The 16,011-nt window shown below is 35.2% G+C and overlaps 1 protein-coding gene across 10 annotated transcripts in view; it reads left to right on the top strand.

The window, feature by feature from the left end:
- The window catches only part of POLK (DNA polymerase kappa), a 36,472-nt gene extending 20,932 nt beyond the window's left edge, over window positions 1-15,540 (top strand). For 5 of the 10 annotated variants that reach the window (XM_074813476.1, XM_074813471.1, XM_074813473.1 and 2 more), the window contains 10 exons: window positions 322-475; window positions 2,702-2,917; window positions 4,618-4,742; window positions 4,905-5,071; window positions 7,176-7,208; window positions 9,097-9,193; window positions 10,501-10,672; window positions 11,411-12,367; window positions 13,536-13,587; window positions 13,711-15,540. In XM_074813476.1, coding sequence (XP_074669577.1) covers window positions 322-475; window positions 2,702-2,917; window positions 4,618-4,742; window positions 4,905-5,071; window positions 7,176-7,208; window positions 9,097-9,193; window positions 10,501-10,672; window positions 11,411-12,367; window positions 13,536-13,587; window positions 13,711-13,795 — 2,058 coding nt within the window. In that variant the 3' untranslated portion in view covers window positions 13,796-15,540. The remainder of the gene's footprint in view (window positions 1-321; window positions 476-2,701; window positions 2,918-4,617; window positions 4,743-4,904; window positions 5,072-7,175; window positions 7,209-9,096; window positions 9,194-10,500; window positions 10,673-11,410; window positions 12,368-13,535; window positions 13,588-13,710) is intronic. The other 5 variants (XR_012621772.1, XR_012621771.1, XM_074813475.1 and 2 more) reach the window with 5 other exon arrangements.
- Window positions 15,541-16,011: the final 471 nt, after the last annotated feature.

Below are 16,011 nucleotides of genomic sequence, written 5' to 3'. Positions count from 1 at the left end.
TCGCAGAATTTTATTCCGGTGATTACTGCAGTGTCTGTGAACCTAGTGCCTGTGGAGTCCTTGTACACTGTTCTTAATGACCTCTGCAGTAAAACACACTGCCAAAAATCTGTTCAGTTCTCACTTACTATTGATATCTTGCTACTTGTGAGAAGGAGTACTATGATTTTCCAATAGCAATAAATAACTTGTTCTATAAATATCTTTAATATTCATTGGTCATCTTGAAGTTTCAGAGTCCCTTTATTCATCTCATAATTGTGTGTCAAGATCTGCTCTTACAGCAACAAGCCTTTAAACTTCCATTATGTGTTTATCAAGGTTAGAGAAATACTGACCGAATATGATCCCAATTTTATGCCTATGGGCCTAGATGAAGCCTACCTGAACATAACAGAGCATTTAGAGGAAAGACTGAGGTGGCCTGAAGATAAGAGAAGATTCTTTTTTAAAACAGAAAGCTCTACAGAAGAAGGTAAGCAAATTAAGTCTTTTCATGTGGTCACCTGACACTGAGGGGACAGTCAACTTCTTTTAGGGATCCTTGGCAGAATGAAGACAGCACTAAATAGTAGTTACAATTTAAGCTTTATTTTCGTGACAGGAAATTATGATTTGTATAGAACAGAATTTATGTTTAGAATAGCACAGGATTTCTACAAGCAGAATCAAGTTAGTACAATCTATAAGTAGTATAATACAGAATTTATAATACAATTTAACTTATGATTTCTAATCACCTGGACCCTTTGCAGATTGGGTCAAATCTTAATACATGGTTTGCTGTATCCATGCAACAAACACTCGATAATCTAAACTCAAGAACCATACAAAAGAATACAAGTCACTTCCTCAGTCCTCAGAGGAAGCAGACAGTGGTGGAGGTGTCCCTGGTTATTGGGGGGTCCTGGTTCTCACTGTGCAGCTGCAGTCCCGGTCCAAGTTCTGCCTTAGGACTTGTAGCGGCTTGGTTTTACAGACAGTGCTCTGGGCGCTGTTATGCTTCCCTGTTCTGTGGCGAGGTCATCAACAACACTGGGTTGGATGGGTGCATGGGACCTTCAAGGTGGCAAGGAAGGGTGTAATCGGCCTGGTGACCAGGAACCTTGAGGCTGGGAAGGAGTGGAAGAAGAAAACTGTTTGGTTTGTCTACTTGGTGCACTGGACCTTCAGGGACTGATAATGAGGGGAAAGGAAACGAATACATGATCCACTTGGTCCCAGAGAATGGCTGCTTGTGTTATAAAATGGCCTTAGTTATGCTAACCACATTACTGGGGTCGGGAACAGGGGATACCAGTCACACATGCATATAATGTAACCTTCAGATAAGATGCACCCATTGGAAGTGTAGATACTTAAGTCCTTGCATAATTTGTCCTCCCATATGCTGTCTACCTCCAATTTGTTAGTTTACAGCTTAACTTCCTCTACTACTCACCTCTGCATAAAGGGTATACAGCTAATTATTTGAATTTGAAGAATTTTTTTTTTAACTTGAGTAAAATGTGTGAGAAGTGGTACTAGGTTTACTAAACCCAGTTGAGTGTTTTAGATGTGTATTTTTCCTTTGCAATTCAATGTGATAATTTTGCAAATAAGTAGTAATAATCTTATGGTTTAAGGAGGTTTAGAATAAATAAACTTACTGTTCTAAAGATTATTTGTATTTTGCTAAGATGTTTTCTAATTCTGTAGTGAGTCCTGTACATCAGAAACACGAGAAATCGTCTGCAAAGACTATACATAAGCTCTAGTTACGTGATTATTTCATAAGACTAAAAATGTATAAAGTAATGAGCACTGCAGGAGTTACAGTAATGCTTAAGATATGACTGGATTTCACTTGCCTCTAGAAGATGGAGTTGGAACCACATCCACAACTGTATGTCCAATCAGGAATAATAAAAAAGGAGGTGTCATACAAATAGCTGATTGATACACAAACCGGAACGTTTATATTATCGGTATTAAAAAATTATCTAAATACTCATAAAGAGGATAATCAAGGATACACTACTACTGAAAAGCATTAATAGAATAGAATAGAAAGAAACAAACCGGCATAGTCTTTACAAAATAAATACCACTGATATGTAGTCATGTGCTTCTTCATACTTCTCTGACATCTTTGTTCTTCTGAAACAAACAAGCACTCAGAATGTGAAACCGTAATAGTAAAGTTTGTGGAGTCAGACAAAGGTCTGCTGACCTTACTTGTTCTGCCATGACTGCAGTTGAAAACAAGAAGCTTAGCAGGTTGATGGTTCTAGAACCAGATGTTTCAGAACCCTAATTTTCTTTGGAGAATATTGAAAGAACTTATGTGAAAGATTTTTATTTCCACAAAAAAAGGGAGCATCTGGCCTTCGTTCTGATACGTAACAAAAATAATGACACATTTCTGACTCTTTTCTGCTGCTACTGCAACAGGTCATTAAACCTTGTTGCATTTCTGGAATTTATGTCCAGTTTCCTAGACTATTCTTCCAATCTCAGCCAAGTTCAAATCAAATTAAGAACAAAGCAGTTATGACTCTCCTTTCTTCAGACAACAAAACCAACGCAATTGCTTTGGCTAATTTTTTTTTTTCCCCAAACAAAAAAATAAAGCTGCTAATGAACTTTCTTCAGGAACTGCAGAAGAAAATCAATAAAGTATATGTTTTATATGGATGGGTTGTTTGTGTTTCTAACATAGATAAAGACGATACAAATATGTCTGCCAAATTTAATGAAGGTGGATACTCTGCTTCACCAGTACTGTTTGAAGACAACACACCTCTGATGGATGACCACCCTGAACAAAGAGATCGATCAGTGGAAAATTCAGTCATCTTTGGAACTTCTGCAGAGGAAGTTGTGAAGGAAATTCGCTTTAGGATTGAGCAGAAAACTCAACTGACTGCTAGTGCAGGTATTCAGATGAATATGAATAATAATGCTGCTTTGTATTTCCACAGCGTCTTCTACTCTAATCTCAGAGGGCATTAAGAAATTAGCATTTCCACAGGATTCTTATGCTGCAAAGAAATATGGTTTCTTTGCAAGTCTGCAAAGACTGTGACTTTCAGGTTTTTCAAGAGATGTTATGGTTATCAAAGTCACTCCTGTTTTGTTTTGGTTTTTAATCATAGTAACAGTTATATCATCTTTTTGCTTCTTTCGTCTTGAAATATAAGTAGTGTGGGGGAATGACCAGTGCACTCAGTAGCTAATCTTAGCACTGGCGGTTGTTTAGTGCTTCATGTAAATTGTTTTTGTAAGCCAGTGGTCATAGTTAAATCTGACACTGGTTGCTATATTGTTGTTAGTTTGAACAGCAGATCGATATTGTTCAGTATTTCTAACAGTTCTTCATACTGTTCCTTGCTTAAGGCAATATCAAAATTCATTAAAAAATTAGTTCTCAGAGAAGTAAATATGTGTTGAAGTTAATAAACTATTCACTAGCTTTTCAAGTTTTCTGGTTTTTGACATCAGGCAACCTACCTGTAAATATCAACTGTTTTGATAATAATCTGGATTAGGTCACTAAAAAAAGTGTATGTCCCTAGCCACTTAGTTTGGATGCTATCCAAACTGCTTTGTGAACCAGGTGCATGAGGCATCAGGGAGTGCTGAAGCAGTTGTGGAACATAGGCCTGGACACTGTTGAGCGTAAGCAGCAGTAAAGGAACAGCTAGTAGGAAGAAGCAAGATGAGACCCTCCTACGTATGTTATCTCATGAGTGGTAGCAAAATAATAATTTTGTTCTACTGAAATTTTGCCTTCCTAAGGATCAATTAGTGTTTAGAAAACAGACAAAGCTTTTATAAGTGCATCAGGGGTTTTAAGCCCAAAAATGAAAAACAGATAGAAGGCTAATTGAAAAAAATACTGATAATTAGTAATAAATAGAATTACTTCTACCATCTTGAATAATACATCAGTGAGCAAATCAAAATTTAGACCACTAGGACTGTAGCTCAGAATACTTCTATTTTTCTTGTTAAACCAATTCCAGAGTTCATTTGTAAAAAAATTAGTTTAATAGAAAAGAACAATCCCTCCTCATCCCTACCAGTGTCAGTGAAATATATATATAGATTTCTAAATGACTACCTAGTGGTAGCCCACAAAAGACTTTAATTTGGTAAATTTTGACAAAATTAATTTAGTCTTTGTGCTGAAATGCAAGGAAGAAATACCTCCTTCTCGTTAAAAGTTCATTGTAACTGCCATTGTAAGCATTTCCCTTTGTCTTACCATAATCACCATCAGAAAATTGTTCAATCATGTAACTGATATTATTTTTAAACACTGTTATTTAACCCCTCATGACTGGTTAGTGCATGTTGTGTTACCCTGACTATCTTAAAATAGTGGGTACACTTTATCTGGTGCATCCATTATATTTAATGTCACATGTATTTATGTTCTCACATGTCTATTACAAAATTTTTTTTCAGAACTGTAACAGATCTGGTTATCGGTTATTGTCATTCTTTTGCTTATGTTTAGTCTTTGACAAATGTGTAGGATACTCTTGTGCTTTTAAATATTGGACAGTTGAATTTAAACATTGTCTTGTTTTGTTTTTTTTTAAATAAAAGGTTGGTTTGTTTGTTTTTAAGGAATCGCGCCAAATATAATGTTAGCAAAAATGTGCAGTGATCGTAATAAACCTAATGGGCAATGCAGAATTCCTCCTGAGAGACGAGCAGTGCTAGACTTCCTGAAAGATTTGCCCATTAGAAAGGTAGGAGATACCATGACATTTACTATGCAATCATGTATGGTCCATATGTTCTAAAAGCAAGATTTCTGCTGAAGAAATAGTAATCTGCCCAGTTGTGTTTGATTTAAATTGTTCTTGGTATTGGATCTGCAAATGGGAAGTTTCTAACACGCTCTTTTTCAGGTGCCAGGTATAGGAAAAGTAACAGAGAAGATGTTAAAAGCCCTTGGAATTGTGACTTGCTCAGAACTTTACCAGCAGAGGGCACTGCTTTCTCTTCTTTTTTCAGAAGCATCTTGGCGTAATTTCTTGGATATTTCCCTTGGTTTGGGTTCAACACATTTGGAAAAGTATGTTTTGGGTTTTTTTCTCCTGCGTTTACGTTTTCCTAAATTTTTCCTTGTGTATGTTACATACTGTAGATTTTAAGACCTATTTTATTGACAAATATTATGAAAATCTGACTTGTTTAATATATTTTAGAATATCTCTGATAGCTGTTATTGTTATACTTAGGGCTAAGATACACACAACAGACAAAGCAAAAGTTTATACAGACATGTCTAATACATAAAGTCCAAAAAGTCTGTCAAAGAAGTTGTGTGTTACTGCATGACAAGGAGTCAAGTCAGTATCATTTAGGATAACCTCATAATTACTACAATAGCTAAAGAGAAATGAATTGTCCTAAGCAGAGGTGTTCAGTCCTGTTTCTTCTATAAAAACAATATACATTCATTGTTTTTTGTTATTATTTGAGTGTAATGAAAATCGTATTGGTATCTGATCTTCTCTGGTGGTAAACTGTCATATTTCTAATGAAAGTGAGTGAAGTTTCTGTGTCTCCTATTGTATTTATGTACATATTTGTGATATTGTGAATTTGTACATATTGTGAATTTGCTGGAATAGAACTGAAGATTTTTATATCCTTCTTTATATCTGTTCCTTTAAGGTTCATACTACTTTAATGGCTTTTTAGCCTCCTGTTTGGGTGGGGAGAAATCAGTCTTACTGGTGAATACCATCTTTTCAATAATAGGCATAATTTCTAAACCTGTCCTGGATACAAACATGGAACACCTGTTCTTAAAAAAAAAAAAAAAAAAAACAACATTTCATTTTGCTGTTTGTGTAACCAAGAGTCTTAATTTAGGATTGAGTCCTTTCTTTTAAATATTCCTTCTCAAAGTGCTGAAATTATATTTTTAAATGGCTGACAATGATTTGGTTTCATTAGGAGTTCCAAAGTGTCTTATGTACTTCTGAAAGACCTATTCCTGTTACTTCTCTGACAGTTATAGATCTTCCATTTTTTCCATTTGACTACAAAATAATATATACAGTTAGCAGTTTGTAGACCATTAATATGCTAGCACAAATCTTTGTGTTGGGTTTTTTTTGTTTTTCAGAGATATGTTGACTTGAAACAAAATATGCAGTCAGATTGACTTTGTGAAGGTGACTTGATAAAAGATAAAATGCGTTTTTCCATATACTTGTTTCTGTTAAGATAATGCAACCTTGGTGCACTCTCTCCCCTTATTCACCCTGTATAGGTGTAGTACAGTCTGGGAAATCTCCCAGTACTTTTAAAAAAAAAAAAAAAAAAGATCACTTCATAAGCCAAGATTATCATTGTGAAAGGGAACACATTTTAAATGGTGTTGTCTAAGAAATTTGTTTCTTGGTTTTGTTTTTATTAGTACCAACCTGATTTCAGTGATTTTAGTGTGGAGAAAGCAAGCCCTTAATGTATGAACACCTGAGTCCTTAGTAAATAGTTCATCTTATGGTCATTGTCTTTGGCCACCTTCTTTTATAAAAAGCTGAGAATACCGAATTTGTTATTTCCAATACTTACAAACAGAAGGACCTAAAAAGAAAATGCTCTGAGGAACTCCTTATACCCAGAAGAATTGTTAAATGCTTAATTATAACCAGAGAGAAAGAAACAAGCCAACAAAAAAAGCCTTAACACATCACCCTTAACATGGGCAATAGTTCAGACAGAAAGCAAACTAATTCCTCAGATGAACAATTATTCTAATACACATAGTATGTTCAGGATTTTTATAGCAGTGCTTCACAGTTATAGCTAGGTAAGGCAGCATAGGATTTGTAGTTAGTTTTGTTTTTAAATAAGACTCCTGATATGAGAGGAGAGTTTTGTTGGGTTTTGTTTTGGTTTTTACTTTCTACAAACTGTTTATTGATGTCTATGGCTGATCTGTGTCTTTACTTCATCTATGGTAGGATAAGATTTTTTAGAAAAAACATTCTCTATTTTGCACTTCCTTAAACTTGATGTACAAGATTTGTAGAAAAAAATTAACATCCAGATTTTATAGAAGAGACTGCTGTTACTGAAGCGTGATTGGTTGACTCAGAGTTTATTGAAAAGATAACAGTTTTAAGTAAAGTGAGTATAATAAATTGTTCTTCTTTTTAAAGGGATGGAGAAAGAAAAAGTATGAGCACTGAAAGGTATGCCTCTGATATTGAAAAAAAATTACATTAATCACTAAACCTACTTAATGTCAGGTAGCGTATACTTTTCTTAGTCATGTAATTTCATTGTGTATATCCATTTTTTTAACACATACGAATACAACAAGCTCACTAAATCAGATTCAAGCTTTCCCTATTTTTTTCCTTGGCTTCAGAATATAGTGGAGGTACTTCTGTCAGTTTGTGTGTTCTCTTTTTTCATCATCTGATTCTCTTAATGCCTTTAATGCATCGAAGTGGTCTTTAATAAAGCCATAATATAGGGTGGAAATATATAACGGCTGGAATTTTTTTGTATGTTCTAGTTTAATGTCAATTATCAGTCTAGTAGCCTGCAGTCACATGCATAGCAAATACAGCATAAGGTAGACTTGCAAAGCAGACAAAAATTTTGCATGGTTAAGTAAAATTGGTTACATTTCCTAACAAGTTTTCACCAATGTAAAGTTCCTTAAGAAGGTGATGTATGTCGTTTCCACAAGTTCATTTTTAAAAAGGAAATACTGCAAGGAGAATCTGTAGAGCACTGTAATGATTTTCCCTGCCCTCATGTGTTGTCTCTTCCTAGAAAAGAAGATAAGAAAATACTCCTGTTGAGACTTGATAGCTGTGGGCAGCTTAAGTAAGCCCCATAAGGTTTGGTACCACCAGAGCTGAGAAATTTATGGCTGTAGTCTTGTGCTGATTTGCAGGCAGACCAGTACTGGGTACCTTCGTGCCTCTGGTGCTTTTCTTTCTTCCTTCTTTTTTCCCTAAGGGAAACAGTTTTAGACCAGAGATGTCAAGGGGCTGCTGAGATCATGAAACTAGTTTATATGGGGGAAGAGACTTGCCTGAAGTATCATTCTCTCTATCCTGCCCCTTCCAGACTTGGTACTTTTTGCAGCTTCCCAATTATTACAGCATTGCAATGCCATAAATCACTGCAGCACTGCCAGGATAACATGAGTTACTCCTTGGATAATGGCATGGGACCCACAGTAAAATATTGCGTTACTTCAGCAGCATGCAAATGTTCTTAGGGGAATGTGAATCATAATAGAGGATGACTTTTCAATGCAATCAGGTAAACATGAATATAATTTAGAGATGTGAAATCCAGTGTGACTATAGGGACTTTACACTTGTAAATATAAAGCCTGGCATGAAACAGTGAATCTGTGAGACCTTTCCAAAGGCATCTGGTGGCTGTAAGTTTTGCTTCCGGCTTCTCTTAAAACCACTGTTAACTGAAGGTAGCCTTTCCTCTCATGTTATTACTAAAAAGCAGATGTAGAACAAAAAAAATAATACTTTAATTCCCCTGCTAAGAAGCTCTAGCAAAGGCAGTTAGTAACGTTTGTGGCAGGAAGATAGTTTTTTCTTCTTCTGAGGCTAAACAACATTATCCAAGCTGGCATCTTTTCCTTAGCATCTGCATTATTTATTTCTGATACTTGGCTCTGATGTTGACTTTGTAATCCTTTCTTTCTTCTGATGTTACATAGCACAGTGCAAAGGAGATTAAATACAAATAATTTGGCTGGGTCTGTGAATTCAGTTGGTGTTAGTATTCTGTCTTGCAAATGTTTAGGCATTGATGATGTTAAACCTGATGCATTTTCAAATAGTGCCTGAAAAATTGAAAGCTGAATTACTTCATTATTTGAAGGGCTTTGCAAACATTTTGAAAGACATAAATGTACACAAATCTTTCTGTATAACATTCATATTAATACTAATTTTTCCTTGAAGTAAACACCCAAACCTATACAACCTTCTTCTGATGTAGTTTTGTTTAAGTGTACAAAAAATACTTTTAGATGGCAGCCACTGAACAAATTTTAGGATTCATACTGAAAAAAAAGTCATATCTTTATCTTAGAACATTCAGTGAAATAAACACAGCAGAAGACCAGTACAACTTGTGTCAAGAACTCTGCAGAGACCTTGCTCAAGAGCTACAGAAAGAGGGACTTAAGGTATTTATATTATTCTCTGTTTACTTGCAAAAAGACAACACTTTGCACTCAGACTTACTAAATGCAGTGTTAGTGTGAATGCTTTCAGTAGCATCGTACCATACAATCTATCTTCAGAAGTCTCTGTTCTTTAATTTGCAAATGTTTAGAATGATTCAGGCAGCATTTTGACATTGTTCAGGTGGCTATCTAGTAATACAGAAAAAACATAGGTAATGCATGGAAAAAAATAAAATAATCAAGTTATTTAGCTTATAAACATTTTATGCTAAAAGCAATGTTTCTAAACAAGTAAATGTTTATAAACAAGCAATGTTTATATACAAAGCACCGTTTATAAACAAACTGACTGTCTGTGAGCTGTGTTTTGGTCAATCATGTAATATTAATGTATTTAAAACATTGTGTCTCTCTCCCGTATTCATACAGGATCCAGTCAATAGCCAGTAGTGTAGTTTAAGAAGTTCACATGTCCATAATGGTTGACAAGTTATTCATACCATAGAATGGTCTGAATGGTAGGAACGGACCCTGTATTCCTTCTCTCCAAATTTGTTTATTATCTGGAAAGAACAGTTCATATTTTCTATGGAGGTCTTCACGGTAAAGCAAGGAGTGCAAGTACAACATTCAAGACATAAAAGAATTGTGATTAGTATTCTTCAGCCATTAAAGTTTGTCTCAAAAGATGGCAGGTTGAAAGGGAAATCATCAGCTAAAAAGGACAAAGGAATAATCTTACAAAGGTACCCAAACAAAAGGAGTGCCATTTATTTACATTTAGATGGACACACTAAATCACACAGATGGTTTGGAAGGTGTTGCCAGGGGATTATCTGTGCTAAACACAGATGCTGTGTGTCTCTGATAGCACCATGCAGGAGGAAGTAAGTTTTCAGACAATCCTTAATTAAATATCACTTACACATCCTTAGTAGTTTTCCCAGAAAAGTTAAGATATCTGGCACTGGAAGTTTCCAAGTGAGGAAATAATTTTTTGTAGACAGGGTAGAAGTTGTGACTGTAGCCAGAGCATGAAATCTACTGAACATGCACTGGTGGCAGATGGTCTGCTGGGAACCACAGCCAAATGACCCAGTTCAGAGAGTTCGACTTTGGCAGCAGTTTAGGAGCAAGTGCAGAATCTTACAGACAAATTCTTGGCAGTGCCCCTTGCCGTACACAGTCTTGACCATGGCTTTAGGGCCCTTATATAGATGCTAGATAATAATTGTTTCTGTGCTGTAAATTACATGCTTAACCTTTTTCTTCTTTTTTTTTTTTTTTTTTTTTTTTTTATTGCCTAGGGTAAAACTGTTACCTTGAAGCTAAAGAATGTGAACTTTGAAGTAAAAACAAGAGCTTCAACTGTGCTGTCTTCCGTTTCTACTGAGGAGGAAATATTTGCTGTTGCTAAAGACTTGTTGGGAACAGAAATTGATAGCATTGCTCCTCATCCTTTACGGATAAGACTTATGGGTAAAAGATTTCAAACTCATTCTTACTTTCTAGAGTTAGATCTTGCAGCGTATCTGAATGGTGACTCAGGAATGTCTTACTAATTGAGGTTGTACTTTTCCTACCCCCTGTTAGCCCTGGAACAACATGAGAATAGAATCTTAACATATAGCAATGCTTAGTCCTGCTGCCTTAAGAGAGCTTTTAAATCTGCTTTGCACCACAGCAACAGGTAGTTTCTGTCCATAACCTCTTTTAGAAACAAACACTTTAAATAAAAGTGCTTATAGATTTGAAGATGCTATGTTCTGCAAGAAATCTGAAAATTTCTGTCAAAAGTAAACTCTGTGTTTTGATTGACCTGTGTGTTGCAGGTGCTTATATAATCTGCTCGAACCATTCAGTGATACATAAAACTTACTTGTCTATGGTATTAGAATGCAATGAAGAAAAGAATATTTTGCTGGGGAAACTATGCAAGACTCTTTCAGACTGAATTCTATATAACTGTATTAAGTTCATAGCCTCAAGTTACGGTGCAATCAGTTAAAACTTCATGGGCATTGAAATTAATAATATAGTTGGGCAAGTATTTGCATCTAAAATTGGATAGACCTTGTGATCCATTGTTAGCATTTGCAGGTGGTATAGCCTCCCTTTAGAGATAAAATGCACTTTTATTGAGTGGGGGTATACCTCAAAAGAATTAGTATCAACTTCTTGTAAAATAGGTATTATAAGTTTGTTTTTCATCATTAGGTGTACGAGTATCAGGATTTCTAAGTGAAGAAGAGAAGAAGTACCAACAGAAAAGTATTACGAGTTTCTTAAAATCAGGAAAAGAAATTGGTTTTCTAAGGCTTCAGCCAGGGAAGTCCAACCAAGAATATTTCACAAAAATTTCAGAAACATCTCCCAGAGGGAGTTTTTTTGATAAAAAGCGAGCTGCAAGGCAACTAAGCAGAGAGAATCTTTCTCCAAATGAAACTGTAGGTAAGCAGGTCTTTCATGGTAGGAAATCATCAGCAAATTTTGTGGAAGAAACAAAGAAAGTCACAGAGTTACAGAATTCTAGTATGTGTAAGATCTTCACCTGTCCTGTTTGCTTTGAAGAGCAAAGCAGCAATAATTTGGAAGAGCTTAATAGGCATATTGATGAGTGTCTCAGTGGGACTCTTGTTAAAGATACCATGGAAATATCCAAGAATGACAATTCAAGAGAAAATACACTTAACTTTCTTCCACAATTTAAAAATGAAAATGTTGATGAATGTCAAAAAAATAAACCAGATCAATTAGCAGGAACAGACCAGTCTGCAAGTATATCTGACAACTCTACTAGCAGTAGCACAGAAAAATTCAGTCAGGTAATATCTGACAAACCTCACAGAGAAAGACAGCCTAGCAATCTCAGTGATATTGCTAGAAATGTGTGTATGAAACAGTGTCTCTTCCCCAAAAGAATTTCACAAGACAATGAAGACCATTTTGAAAAGACTGAACATGCAGAAGAGACTAGTTCATCCTGTTTCTTTGAAGCCAAAGAAGACAGTGTTCTTGTTTGTCCAGTTTGTAATTCAGAACAGAAAACCACCAGTCTGGTGTCATTTAACAGACACGTGGATGTCTGCTTAAATAAAGGCCTTATCAAGCAGCTGACAGAAAAAAAAGATTTTCCCAGTAAGACTTATAATATGGAAAGCTCAAACACAATTGGTGAGTATGCACATTAGGATATATTTGAGTATCCAAATGATCTGCTTGTACAATTAAAATAATTTGGTAATTGTGTACTTTGAACTTTTCAGGGCTTTGAGATTTTTGCAACAAATTCATTTGAGTAAGGCCTGTGTAGGAGTGAACATTTTTATTTAAAAAAAATCAGTTTTCATGACAAAATAGATTTGTGAAAGTGATGGTAGTTACACAGTGCATTCTCATTCGCCACAATGGTGGCAATGGCATAGGAATTACTTTTCATTTCTGTAAATGGCATGTTTGCTACCTCTGACCATGTTCAGAAGGATGTTTGTAAGGCCACTGATATTTAAGTGAGAAATCAATGAAAACATATTCAACCTGGATTGGTTCAGAGATTTAGTTGACAGAAAAGTTCCATTATGTAATGTGCTGGCAAAACCAGAGAGGTGGTGAACTGAAGCATAAAGACAGGAACTTGCAAGCATGTTTTACATCTAACAAAATGCATCACATAACTGCACCTGTAACATGCCAAACCAGTAGCATATTTACTCAAGTAGTTTCTGGTTTTGATGAAGAGTTAATCTTTGGCCAGAATAGAGGAAGTGTGCAGGTAGTTAAATACCTGCTTAAAGTGTCATATCCCTCATCTAACTTGGGAGCTTTATAAGAAGAAATGAAAATGCTAGTGTGCTCAAATTATCAGAACACAGTTAAGACTTACAATATGAATCTTTTGCACAAAAATTTTATAAGCAGTATTGTTGTTACATGTGGAAACAGGCTTTGTTTTAAATGAAAAACTTACTGTTGGCAAAGATTCTTTTTTCCCCTGCAGGATAAAAAAATTAAAAATACAGTTTTCAACAACGACCTTGAAAATCAACTATGATATGCTGAAATATTTCTGAAAACCTTAACAAGGTTCAAATTAATCCCTTAGAATTCAATAAAGGCTTTTTGTTTTTCTGTTTTAAAAACTTTAATAAATACTACAGTGCTCAAACTGCAGATAATAAAATGTCTACTCCTTGAGAAAGATTAAATTTGTTTATGTTAAAAAAAAAGTAAGAAAAGCTTTATCAAAACCTGTTCTTTTAAAAGTTCTGCCATGTATGTAGTTTCTGAAGCATTCATCCTTTTTTGCAGTAATTAATTTTGGTTGTTTCCAACTACTTTTTAGGAGGTTTAAGCAGAGGACAGCAGTGCACAAATCCATCACAAGGAGCAAAAAGGTAAGGGTTTTCTGGAAACTTGAGTACAGAGCTCATTTTAAAATAATAAAGTTTAGAAAAATATTCAGTGTTGTAAAAGTTGCGTAGGTATACATTTTATGTTTTTTTTTTCTTTAACTTTAGGTCTGGACTAAAAGCTTCACAGTCAGTATCAAAAAAGGCCAAGTCAAGCAATTCCAAGCATACAATTGAAATGTTTTTTAAATGACTGCGTAGCAACATATTCTATATGAAGTTTTCAAAGTGTTTTATGATTGCAGATTAGTTAAGCATTGGTGGTAGGCTGGATTCAGGTTCCTGTCACTTTGGAGTCATTGAATGCCTGTAATGAAGAACATGATGTTTGAGGTAAAAGAGGTACAACTGAGGTAATTGGGGGTTTTTTTGAGAATAATACTTTTTTTTTCCAGTTGTTTCTGAGAATCAAAATTCACTAGCACTTTAACTTTGTTTGTATTGAACATGTAGAACTTTGTTAGAGTCACGAGCAGCCTCATGACTTCTGTCTGCTGTTCAACAAACAGAACAGGGAGATTAGAGCTGCCATTGAGCAAGCCTGTAGGGCAAGCTCCCTAGAAACCAGGAATCATTAGCTAGGGTGCCACACTGTGCTTACCGAAGGCCCTCTTCCCACACCTGACCTGCTGTCTTCTCTGTTGGTTGTATTGGCTGTGGTAGCCATAGTAGCTTTCTTGAACAGTTCAACACCAAATTTAATTGTATTAGCTGTGTGATAACAAAGAAGAGCTGGGTTGCTTGATTTTGGCTTATGAATATCTGTCTTCTCCGTGGACACAAAAATTGATTGGTCTCACAGTTTCAAAGGAAAAGAGCAAGAATTTAGAGCACAGTTAAGCTTTCATTGTTGTCGCTGAAAATTACTTCAGTAAGAGTTGATGGACCAGCCCTGAAGGACTCACTGTGATGAGATACAGGATGACTTCACTGATTTAAAAAATGTTAATAAACCTGTGGATGAGAGAGGAATTCCTCCAGGTTAGTCAGACAAATGCTGTTTGATGTTTGGCCTTTCCAAAGAGACTGAGAACTTCAATTTTCTTCGCAATTGTGAAATTGTTACTGGTCAGTAGCACTAAATTTCCTCTAAATAAAAGGTCTTGTGGTGCAATAATAATAAGAATGATGTGCAGATATGCAAGATGCTGAACCTTCTTATTGTTTACCTATCTTTCTCTTCAAAATTATTTCTTATTTCTGAATAAACAATATTTTATGAGTGCATATGTGGAAGGAGGAAGTTATAAAGTGCAAATATTTAAAATACTGTTTAAATTTTTGCTGTTCTCACTAAATTGCTTAAATGTAGACATTTTATTATAATTAAATATTTATGAGGCAAATAATTTATGATGACAGCATATTACTTACAAGTTATACAAATTATATCAAACCCTGTATGAAATATAAACTTTTTAATTGCAAAATCTTTAAAAGAAGTGGCTACTATAGAAGCATCTGTTTTGTTGTTTTACTGTATTGGAAGCACTTTGGGGTTTGCTTGTTTTTTAAACAAATGTGTACCCGGTATGTTTTAGATGCCCCGGCTAAGTCCAGAATGTGCTTTTTTGTTTCCAGACTTGCTGGAATGATTTCACCATCTCTTCCTGCTAATCTGTTTGTTTGCGAGATGCCACTGTACCCACAGCTCTGTCATTTGAATTCATGTCAGTGCTCCCTTATCTGCTTTGGACCAAATCAGCTGGGCTAGGTCAGACTGTGTAAGCTGACTCAGTTGACTTTTTCTAAACCAGGTCAGTGAGCATTCAGCAGGAACCATTCTGTTCACAGAGGTGGGAGCTGGAAACTTTTGCTAGGAAAGACATAAAAGCAACTGAGGGAACAATGACTTAAGCTAGTACTGCTCTTCATAAAGTGAACACCTGCTCCTGTATTAGTTTTTATCTCTCTGATTCAATAAAGTGTAGAATCTAAGTGTTACCTTGTCATTGTGTGTATTTCTTTAAAATGTGTATTTTTACATATACATTACTTAGCAAAAAGTAAACCACTGTAAGTGCCTGAACAAATGAAGTTAGTTTTTTGGCTTAGCTTTGGAAGTTGTCTTACCATCTGTGTAAAAAAAAAAAAGTGTCATAGTTATGTGAGTGTCATGAAGTTAAAACTTGTGGAGTATGTTGGAGTTAATGTGGAAATAAAATTCACAGTATGATTCTAAAGCCAGAAATGTCTGTCTTTTGAGATGTGTGGAAAAATATGCCTTTTGCAAAGGTGATTAATTGTGTTTACAGAAAGCGCTCAGTGAGGTTATTTGAATGTTTTCCATGTGAATTATTTACTGCAATGCAGTAATTTTTTTTCTATTCATTAATAGTTTCTTATACTACATTTATTACTGTTTTTATCTGAAGGTCTTCAGTACATGATTAAGTATTGTCGTAAACT

This window comes from Strix aluco, chromosome Z, assembly GCF_031877795.1.
Source record: "Strix aluco isolate bStrAlu1 chromosome Z, bStrAlu1.hap1, whole genome shotgun sequence".
Taxonomy (NCBI): domain Eukaryota; kingdom Metazoa; phylum Chordata; class Aves; order Strigiformes; family Strigidae; genus Strix; species Strix aluco.
The sequence above is the reverse complement of the archived record's forward strand: the minus strand, read 5'-3'. Positions and strand labels throughout refer to the sequence as shown.